The sequence below is a fragment of the Lycium barbarum genome, chromosome 11 (genome assembly GCF_019175385.1).
Source record: "Lycium barbarum isolate Lr01 chromosome 11, ASM1917538v2, whole genome shotgun sequence".
Taxonomy (NCBI): Eukaryota; Viridiplantae; Streptophyta; class Magnoliopsida; order Solanales; family Solanaceae; genus Lycium; species Lycium barbarum.
The window spans coordinates 29,867,928-29,879,607 of NC_083347.1; the positions used below are offsets into that span (position 1 = coordinate 29,867,928).

At 34.2% G+C, this 11,680-nt stretch overlaps 1 protein-coding gene across 1 annotated transcript; it reads right to left on the bottom strand.

Annotated features, from left to right (window-relative positions):
* Positions 1-333: 333 nt before the first annotated feature.
* On the bottom strand, positions 334-4,834 carry LOC132620487 (pyruvate dehydrogenase E1 component subunit alpha-3, chloroplastic). The gene is made up of 3 exons (XM_060335163.1): positions 4,380-4,834; positions 1,627-2,407; positions 334-844 (listed from the first exon to the last, which is right to left on the bottom strand). Exons 1-3 carry the CDS (start codon positions 4,614-4,616, stop codon positions 567-569), a joined length of 1,296 nt encoding a protein of 431 aa, XP_060191146.1. The 5' UTR covers positions 4,617-4,834; the 3' UTR covers positions 334-566.
* Between the last annotated feature and the right edge of the window lie 6,846 nt (positions 4,835-11,680).

The window sequence follows — 11,680 nt, forward strand, 5'->3', positions numbered from 1 at the left end:
GGCGAACCACGTAAATACTAGTATCAACAATATACACCAACTAACAAATACAATAAACATTAGCACCCTCCAAATTGGTTTCTCATGAACACAATTCATCCCCAGCTTTCCAAGGATGCAACAAGTAGAGTTAAGCTAGAGGACACAGAGCTAAGAAGCTGAAAGAAATTTAACAAATGGTACAAGACCGAATGCCAAGAGACTAGAAACTTAAGACCACTGAACATGCAAAAAGAGACTAGAAACTTAAGACCACTGAACATGCAAAAAGAGACTAGAAACTTAAGACCACTGAACATGCAAAAGAGACTAGAAACTTACAGCCACTGAATATGCAAAAAGAGGAACGCAAGGCCCTTCAGGTTTTGTCATTCACGAATGGTACAACTAACAAACAATGTCCAAGATAAAAGAGAACACCACCCTGACAAAATTGAAACTATAAAGTAACTAAACATCAGACCTTTCTCATGAGGAAAGACATTGATACATGTAGAAGAGCTATCAATATCAATAATTACTAAATGAAAGCCTGCTTCTTGGTCCACATAGCACAGCCTTGAGAACTAGACCTGAGCTGTGCCTTCAGTGAACTTAGGATCCTCACATCTGTACCTTCCATCAGGCCCAATTCCGAAGCCCCTAGGATCAGCAAACACATTCTCTAGCAACTGGTTACGAGCTGGAACAGGGCTTGCATCTGCGAACTCCACAGACTCTTCAACCAATTCATCGATCTTCTTATCTATGGCCTTTAACTCTGCTTCATTGACCAGGTTGTTCTCAAACATATACTTCTTCAAGGCAGTGATAGGATCTCTTGTGGCATAGTGATTCTTCTCAGCTACCAAAATGAACAAATTCAGGTCAAAGAGATGAAGTAATTATCCAAATATGTGGACCGCGTATAAGGGTACATGAGCAACAAAATAAGATAATAGAGTTTAAAAGGCTCATTCTATTATGGTACTTGGATGTTGGATCATATATCCTACAGCATTTCTACAAAGGAGTTATGGAGCATTAGAGCTCCTTTAAGGTGTTTCTGTTCCCTTTGTTTTGGAGGTATGTCTCCATCAGAGAATACATCTAGTGCTATCCCAGAGATACTTAATACTATATATGCTTGACTGTAAATGGAAGCTATAAATAATTATATCCGAGGTGCTCCTCATTCCAAACTTTACCAAGGTTACATTGACACAGTTGCTCGCACATAAATCACTATCTCAAAAGTTTCCGCACAATCAGCCAATTTGAAGCTTCACGTAAATGGCGATATAAATAATTAAAGTACAGACATACTACTAAAAGAAGTGATCAGCTAATGTGCTAAGAAATTGTATAGTTGTTGATAGCAAAAGCCAGAGGTAACACATTTAACAAGTCCTCAGACAACCTGCCCAAAGTTTGATAGACTATTAGCTCTCTATTAAGTACTAAAGGTTTATCCTTCAAAACCTTAGAAAACACGGGCTACGATCATTCAGATAGCACAGATACCACAGATGCCAAAGCAGCAGTATTAAAGAAACAGCTATAAGTGGATTGAGGATAATAACACAAGTGAATGAGACGAATTTAAAATAATTGAGCAAAGGAACAAAAGGGAAATGGAAAACTCACCAGGGTCACGAAGCTCATCTGGATCAGCCAAAGAGTGTCCTCTGAACCGGTAAGTCTCACATTCAACCAAAGTGGGACCTTCCCCTCTCCTAGCTCTGCCAACAGCCTCTTGTGCTACCTCCCTCACCTTCAACACATCCATTCCATCAACATGAACCCCAGGCATCCCAAAGGCAGGACCTTTCTTCCAAATTTCAGGATCAGAAGTAGATCTCAAGTGGGACATCCCAATTGCCCACAGATTGTTCTCAACAACAAAGATAATGGGCAATTTCCACAATGCGGCCATGTTCAAGCACTCGTAGAATTGGCCATTGTTGCAAGTTCCATCACCAAAGAAGGCCACTGTGACATGATCACAATCAGCCTCCTTCAAGACCTCCCTTCTGTACTTGCTACTAAATGCAGCACCTGTAGCTATTGGGATTCCCTCACCAATAAAAGCGAAACCCCCAAGAACGTTGTGCTCTTTGGAGAACATGTGCATCGATCCACCCTGGCCTCTACAACACCCTGTAGTCTTCCCAAATAGCTCACTCATCACTTGACGAGCTGGAACACCTTTGCTCAATGCATGGACATGATCACGATAAGTGCTAACTACAGAGTCTTCCTTCTTCAAGAGCTTAATGAAACCAGTTGAGACAGCTTCTTGCCCGTTGTACAAATGCACAAAACCAAACATTTTGCCCCTGTAATACATTTGGGCGCACATGTCCTCAAAAGCTCTTCCCAACACCATGTCCTCGTACAGTATCAATCCTTCCTCCTTAGTAATCAACTAAATGCAACAAAAGACACAGATAATTGGGTAAAAATCACAAAAGCCCAAACCTTTTCAACAACTCTGCTATATGGGAAATTCTAAGAAGAGTAAGCACTAAATCGCTACAATAACAACTCTTAAAATGGGGCAAAAGTTGCATGACACAAATTAAAACAGGGCTTTCAAATGGCAAATGGAACAACAGACATAACTAATTAACAAAATCACAAACAAGCCGAATTATGCTTCAAAAAGATAAGCATTAAATTAACACAAGTAACACTTATAGCTTGTTTGGCCAAACTTATTTCCCCCCCAAAAGTGCTTATTTTTTTTCCAATAAGTGGTTATTTTAAAAAAGTGAGGTGTTTGGCCAAGCTTTTGGGAGAAAATAAGTGCTTCTGGGGAGCAGCAGAAGCAGTTTTTCATAAGCTAAAAGAAATAGCTTTTGCCCAAGACACTTTTTTCAAAAGCACTTTTGAGAAAAATACACTTAGAAGCATTTTTTTAAAAGCTTAGCCAAACACTAATTGCTGCTCAAAAAGTGTTTTTTAAATTAATTGGTCAAACACAAACTGCTTTTTGCCAAAAGCACTTTTGCAAAAAACACTTTTTAAAATAATCTGATTTTAGAAACTTGGCCAAACAGACTATTAGAAGACTTAAGAATCCCAAGAAAGGATGAATCTTTTGCGAACAACAAAAAATTTATAGAAGAAATTTGAAGAAACAAGCAATAAATCTCCATTAAAAAAACACTAATAAGATAGAGTTACTATAATAACACATTGAGCATGGCCCAAATAAAAACTGAGGTTGCAAGAGCCAAGAAATAAAAATTGGGACGGAACAACAGACACAAATAATTAACAAAATCACAAACAAGCTGAATCATGCAAACAACTACAATGTCATACGACAGATTCAAATATAAGCACTAAATTAAGACAAATAACACTTAAAAGACTTAACAATCTCAAAAAAAAAAAAAAGTACAAATCTTTTGCAAACAACAGAATTTTTATACGGGAAATTTAAAGAAACAAGCATTAAATCTCCATGTAAAAAACCACTAATAAGATAGAGTTACTAAAGTAACAAATTGAGCATGACCCAAATGAAAACTAGGTTTGCAAAGCCAAAACCAACAAAGATTTTGGCAAAAATTAAGAAGATGCAGGTACCAGGTTAGAGATAGAAGATTTGGACTTGGATTTCTTTTCCTTAATTGCAAATGCCAAAATTATCAAAATTTGGATGGAACAACAGACAACTAATTAACAAAATCACAAACAAGCAAATCATGCAAACAACTACAATGTCATACGATAGATTCAAAAGATAAGCACTAAATTAACACAAAGAACACTTAAAAACTTACCAATCTCGAAAAAGGACGAATCTTTTGCAAACGACAGAGTTTTTATACGAGAAATTTAAAGAAACAAGCACTAAATCTTAAAAAAAAAAAAAAAAACCACAAACAAGATAGAGCTACTAACATAACAAATTGAGCATGACCCAAATGAAAACTGAGCTTGCAAAGCCAAAATCAGCAAAAACTGGGAGCAAAAATCAAGAAAATGCAGGTATACAAGATTGGAGATAGAAGATTTGGACTTGGATTTCTTTTACTTAACAAATAAAAACTTGAGCTTGCAAATGCCTAAATTATCAAAATTGGGATGAAACAGCAGACAACTACAATGTTATACGATAGATTCAAAGATAAGCACTAAATTAACACAAAGAACACTTAAAAGACTTATCAACCCCAATAAAGGACAAATCTTTAGCCAAAAAAAAAACAGAATCTTTGTAGGAGAAATTTAAACAAACAATCACTAAATCGCCATAAAAAAAACACTAATAAGATCGAGCTACTAAAATAACAAATTGAGCATGACCCAAATGAAAACTGAGCTAGTACAGCCAAAATCAACAAAAACAGGGAGCAAAACTGCAAAAATCAAGAAAATGGAGGTACCAAATTGGAGATATTGGACTTAGACTTGGATTTCTTTTCCTTAACAACATCAGAAACAGCAACAACTGCATTGGATCTTCGTTGGGATTGAGGAGGCAAGAAATCCTTCTTAAGAGAAAGCGATGATCCAATAAAAGAACAGCTTCCCTTAAGACCCAAAAGGGGCTTATCAGCAGATCTAGTAGAATTCAGGGGCAAAGGTTGCAAAACTTTCGTTGCAGAGAAAGCCATAGCCATGATGATGAATTAGAGAAAATAGAGAGATAGGTTGTTGTGTATAATGTGAGTAAACAAACAGATGAATGTGTTTATATAATTGAAGGACATAAAAGGGGAAGAAGAAGGAAAAGGGGCGGAGGAAACAAGAAAAGAGAAAAAACCAAAGTGTGGAAATAACCGCCAGGAGCGTTGGCTGCTCTCTGCTTGGGGTTCCTATTTTGTGGGCATAGTTGGTTTGACAAAAAAAAAAAAATATAGTTTTAGTATATAATTTATTAATATTGAAAATTTATGAAGTATTTGCACGGATTGGCCTTCAAATGCATTGGTCTTTAGTGTTTGGCCCTCGCTTATGTGGTTTTCAACTTTTGTCTCTGCTCATTTAATGACAATATTCAAACTTACTTTGCTTGGCATAAGATTTGCAATATTTATCTTTGGAAACTAAATTTTTGCCTCTCTCGATACAAGCTCTATTGAATTAAGTTTATGCGGCATAAGTTGTTGTGTAGTATTTTTTATATTATGTTGAGTGTTAATGGTTTTGTCATCTCCGACATAACTTGTGAAATGTCATGATACGAGTGAAATTTAAATTTGTGTCGCGTCAAAAGTGCTGAAGAGCAAAAATTAAAGATCATAAATTTAAGGGACAAAAATTAAAGACCACCCCAAAATAGGCCATTTGTGCGATATTGGTTTCATGTGCTATATTATAAGCTTTATATCTTTCCTGGCCTTCTGGCTAAGATCTATGCGTATTTGTTCTTATCACTTGTCAGCTGTATGAACCTTTCACTTTTATTGGCCACGGCTTATGAGTTCTTTTCCATAATTTTTATGATTTACCAAAATGAATGAAAGGTTTGGTTATGACTTATGGGAGTCGGAAGATCTAGGTATCTTTATGAATTTGAATATTATATTTAATATTTTTTAAGTTAAATTATATCATAATTTCGTAAAAATGTTATAAATTATAATTATTGTTAAGTTTTTACAAAATATTATATTTTTTTCCCGAAACCAGATATAATTAAGAGAGATGAAAGACATAGATAACCCTTGTACTTACCCCTAACGAGCAGATAGACATCTTAATTATAATAGTGAGCATAGAGAGTATTTTTGCTCGATAAAAATGTGTCTTGTAAATCACTTATGCTGACATGGTAAAATATGTGTTTCTCATTCAAATATGAGTGCACGAAGCCTTTAATATTATGTTTCTCTTTTCAAAATTAACATCGCTGATCCCATTGTTTATAAGGTTAGTATTCTTAGTTGTTGTTTCCATCATCCGGTGTGGCAACATCATGCGCACAAGTGGTGTTGAAATTCATTAGGGATTACATCCACTAAGGCTAGTATACCCCGTAAACAACTAGGTAAAGGAATTCAAGAGGTTGTCATACTCCTCCAAACATATAAGCAAAGCACATTACATTTGTTTTTAAAAATTATGGCCTTTACCGGAAATTCAATTTATTTTATAATTCATTCAAGGATCAAAGAAAGTTACATACATCCCCTTCGAACAGCTAAACAGTGTGCAATTGTCACTATGTGATTCATATTAAGTCGTGGCGTTTTAGTCGAATTTAATCTCTTATCTCGAATGGTATCAAATGCTCATTTCTTCTTCTTTTGTCTAAAAAAATAAAAATAAAAATCACTATAAGAATCACCATTTTATCATTTAAAAACATGTCATGAATTTCATTAACAAGTCATGAGATATTTTAAGTAGTACAGTGCGGTGCACAAATAATATAAGGATTATATATAAGGAGTCGTAGACACTTCGATAAAGTTGAAGACTTTGTCCTTTAAGAGATCTCATCACTTCAGTAATCATGGAAAAAATTATGTAAGCTTGTTGCACACGTTCATGGAATCTCATTTAATATGTTAGTTAGAAAGTATGGTATAGTATGAAAGCCCACAAAATAACTTAAAATTCGGCGTACCTCAAAGTCGATCTAAAATAGCTAACGTTCACCAAATTCGTTCCAAATGTACCAACAACTGCAATTTTACATATCTGAATTCATACTCATCAACAACGTTTTATAACAACACCAATTTAATCAACTAAGTGTCCAACACTTAGGCCTAATTTCAAAAGTTTCAAGAAAGATTCACATTCTTTCATTGAAGGTCGATTCTTTTATTTTGACTCAATGCATTCGTTATATGAGTTATAAAGTCAGGCATTCCATTAGAAACATCAAGCAACATTGTTCATACAAACTCACTACTACTATTCATCTCCTTCTGCAACCAAATTTCAAGTTCAAGACCAATCTCCGTGTTCCAACAATCTCTACTTTAAATCACAAATTTCCTCCATATCTATGTTCAATAATCTCTATGGAATACAATATGTAAAAATAAAGTATTGGAATTACCCCTCTTGAAAATTCTAAGTGTGAAGCTTTGAAGTACTTGAGGTGTTCTTGTAAGAGATCCTATGGATTTTGATCCATAATAATGTTAATATCACTATTAGATAATGTTAGTCCATTATTGATATACCAAGAAATTCACCTTGGTTTATAGCTCAAATTTCTTCCTTAGTCCAAGCTCAATTTCCCCTAAAATGGCTATATTTATAGTGCTGGAGACTTGTGCTTTGATTGTGTGTCGTGCCATCGCACAATCTGTGATTATACTGCCAACTTTCGGTAAAACAGTCATAACTTTTTGTAGAAATGTTCAAATAAAAAACTGTTTGAATCTTTGGAAACTAGACTGGAAGTGCTACAATTTCATCAAAGAATATTCATTACATATCGTAAGATATATATTTATAAAGTTTGTTCTTGATTCACCTTGGACTTCTTTTCCTCTTAACATTTTCAACCTTTTCCAAACTATTTTCCCTGTTCTATACATCTTTAATATGTTCCAAAATATGTCCCACATATATATTTCCAAATGATGTTCTTTAGTTATTAGCTCTTGTTAGCATGTAGATGACACGTTTAGCGTTTAATAACCTTTTAATAAAGACCAAACCTATTGGGGGCCTTTGTGGTCGGCAAGATCTTTCACTTAAACATCTCAACTAAGCCTTGTACCTATTGAGCACTCAGACTACATTGAATTTGTTGCGATTAAACCCTTTTTTAACAATCAGCTAAAATTACAAAGTGTGTGTAATACACTCGCGTGTGTCGTGGTATAATGACTAATTAAAAGAGGGCATGCAGCATTTAGTGCAAAATAATAATTTTAACATAAATTATAAGAAAAAAGAAAAGAAAAACTATTTAATATAAAAAATAATTTTGAGTAAAAACTAATATTTCAAAAAAAAAAAACTATTTTCTAAACCCTACACATTATTATTATTAACACAAAAATGCATTTACTAACAAAAGAGAAATCTGGAAATCATGTTCTTGGTGTTCTTCACCATCTTCATGTGTGTTCTTGTTCGAACCACGATTTCAATTCAAAATTTCAAGAAAAACTCCTTCAAATTTGTTATAACTTCAACTAAGGATTACCCACAAAGACCCAGAGACAACCCCAACAATAACTTCTCAAATTTTTCATCAAATCAAGTAACCCATTTTAAGTATTCAAGCTTTCTAAATAACCCATTAATAGTGTTTTGATGAGCTCCTTTGATTTTCTTTTTCTTTTTATGAGGAGAGAGAGCAAGAAATTGAGTTTGTTTATGAAATTGGGTTTGTTTATGGTAAAAATCGTATCAAAAGGTAAGAATAGTTGCAACGATGAAGGTGAGAAAAGAAGATAAAACACATAATTTTAGAACCTCTGATCCGTTGAAGGAGTTTAAGCTTGGGGAAATGGGTGGGAAAAAAAGGGGAAGGAGAAGAGAAAAAATCAAATAAAAATTGACTAAATAAAGCCGTTCAAGCGCCACTAGTGAATGTATCACACTTACTATGCCAACTCAGCGAAAAGTGTCTAAATGGCACAGTCTGGCACTACCATAGGTGTCTAAATGAACAAGACTTAGTTGAGGTGTTTAACTAAAAGATCTTGACGAACACAAGGGCCCCCGATAAGTTTGGCCTTTAATAAACATACACATGTGTTGCACGCTTGCTACGCGTCTGTGACCTTTTACCTTTGTGAGTTTTGTGTGCCACATGACCAGCCATATGCCTAGCCTATGTGTTCATTGGGTGTTTCTTGTCCCTCCGCCTGTCCTTGTGCACTGGCTGCGAGTTGTGCGCTGGCCGCACGGGGCAGGCTTGTCGGCCTATTTTTTTTCTTCGTCGTTCTCTATTTTGTGATCTTTTGTTTGAGCGACTTGGTTTCAAATATTTTCATACTACATAACACATCCTTACACCCTCGTACTAGTATGTAGCATAGTTTAACATGTAAAACGATATTTTTTATAATCGTTAGCGCACTCTAAATATCATACTTAATTGAAACTTTCTAGGATGCTTCATCTATGATTTATGTAGGTCAATGAATATCAAATACTAAAGTTTAGTTATTGATTGTTTAACTGTCGAGCATAAACACGATGTCTAAACGTACATGAGCAAAGGTATAGCTCGACCATTGACTTGAGGCACAAGAAAAGTTTCACTGTTTGAGCGAATTATGTGAATGCACTTTGATTGGGTACACAATTTAAGAAACATAAAAAGACTTTTAAAACTTGTGGTTTAAGACAAGTCATAAATATTTATCAGATCATTTTATTAAGGGCAAAATGTAAAGTTTAAAGTTAAATGATTTTTAAATATGAAAACATATCATTTTTTTTAAGACAAACGAAAAAAAAAATGAATCATATAAATTGAGACAAATGGAGCAATAGTTATTTAAAACAATAACAAGTTTTTTCCATCTGACAAAACTTGTGAACAATTTAACAAGATAGATAGAATGAAAATAGTACTGAAATTCTGCCCTGATAGCGAAACTTGTGAGCAAGGCAAGATTTACCCACCTGGCAAAACTTGTGAACAATTTATTGAGATAGATGGAATAAAGATAATACCAAAGTTATGTCCCGTGCAACAAAACTCGTGAACAAAGTTTTCCCATTTTTGTTAGCGCACACAAGACTATTTTTGCAAGACTTCCTTAAATGGTGACAAAATATAAACAACGGTCTCAAATGATCCTATTAGTGCAAATCTCTCAATTTGAACATGTTAAAAACAGATGAAATCGAATAAATGGATTATGACAATACATGAGAAATTTAATTTATTATCCCTTTTTTTATTTTTTAATTCCCCTCCCCTTTGATTCCCGTTTTTTATCTCCCTTTGTTGGAGCTATTGTTCCTTTGGGGACTCAAACCCACAATTCTAGGGTTGTAGGTGAGCACTGACCATCTGAGCAACCCCTATTGTCTAGTTTGTTACATAGAATAAAATTAGAACAAAATGGCTGAAGCTAAGCACTCCTAAACTTGACACGAATTGCAACTTTAGTCCCCAAATTATGGTTAGTTTTCAAAACACCCCTAAGCTTGGCTAAGTGGATTTTAATACACCTCGGAGCTCATACACCTTAGTGAGTGTCGTCACTCGCGGTTCGACTGGAATTTCCGGTTGATGTGTCCTCCACGTGGATAATTTAAAAACAAATTAATAAAGGGAAAATACAACCGGGTTAAAAACCCCACTCGTAACATGCTACTCAATTAAATCACCTTAAACACTCTAGAATTCTCCATTTCTCTCAAAACACTCTCCATTTCCCTTTGATTCAATGTTCTCGACCACTTCAACTCTTGCTCATATTTATTTTTCTGCTTCAACAAACCCCAAATAACAACATTAGCTTGCTCCGGAAATGGTAGTTCATACCACTCGAAAATTTGCAAGAACATCGACCTTTTCACCTATACAAAGTGAACGAAAATCAGTGACAAACTTAGTGAAATCAGATATAAAATTGATCCTTCTAAATAGAACAAACCCAGCAAACTTATACTAAAATTGATATACCAAAAACAAAAATTATATATCTTGTATTTTTTACAACCCCAAAATCTCCTTCCCTGATTGTCATCGGACCATGAAATCCTCACCATCGCCAGAAATCCACATCTACAAACTCTAGTCATGAATACAATTGAGAGAGAAACCAACAAACATGACTAAGAACTTTAGCAATTAGATAAAAAGATGAAAAAAATATTGAATTCAATTTGGGGTGTATTTTAATGGAGGATGAATTAAATAGAGAAGAAATAGGGCTTCTTAAAATAAATGGAAATGTAAAAATGAGTTTTTACTGTTTGGAAGTTGATGAGGAAATTCTCACGCACGAGAAAGAGTTTGAGTACACTTCTTGTGTCATGTGGCAATTCGAAGTGTATTAAAATTCACTTAGTCACTAAAGGGGTCTGTCAGCCAAATTTTATCGTTTTTAACAGTGTTTTCAAAGGTATTTTCGGAGCGAGTCCAGGAGCAGGGCATAAATGAAAGGCGTAGATCCATAGGGCGTACGCCCTAGAACTTGAGGCGTAAGTCCCAGGCGTAAAAGCGTAAGCTCCGGGCGTTAAATTTAATTTTTATTATTTTAAAAGTATTTTTGCTATAAATTAAGATTTTTATTATTGGTATAATGATATTTATACTTTATGTTATCATGTTTTCATGTTGTAGTGATTTTTCCTAAAATATATAAATAAAAAAGGCGACTCTTATAGAAAATAATAATGCCATAAATATTTTTTTTTAGATGATTATGCCTGAATTGATATGATAGAGATTTCATAACACTATTTTCTTGAAGCAACTTTATTCATTTTTTGTCATTGCTCTTACACTTTTTTTCCTTCTCTTTCTATGAATATATAAATAAAAGTCAGTGCAAATATTAGTTGAGGTCGGGAATGACTAATAGATGTGGAGATTGATTATGACGTAAATGAAGATTTCAATTTAAAGATTATCTAGGCTATTATCATTTTTTGTATTGCTACCTTCTATTATCATTTTTTGTATTGCTACCTTCTATTATCATTTTTTGTCTTTCTCAAATTATATTTATAATATTTTTTTTTATATTATTGGTGATTTATTTGAATTCATTTGCAGCATTTTAATGAAAACTTTACTTTT

Bases quoted from the DNA above. Each gene is read 5' to 3' on its own strand.
- LOC132620487 (XM_060335163.1), bottom strand. From the start codon at position 4,616: ATGGCTATGGCTTTCTCTGCAACGAAAGTTTTGCAACCTTTGCCCCTG. The intron at 2,408-4,379 runs GTACCTCCATTT...TGTTGCATTTAG, and splicing joins AGTCCAATATCTCCAATTTG to TTGATTACTAAGGAGGAAGG. The intron at 845-1,626 runs GTGAGTTTTCCA...TCATTTTGGTAG, and splicing joins AGATGAGCTTCGTGACCCTG to CTGAGAAGAATCACTATGCC.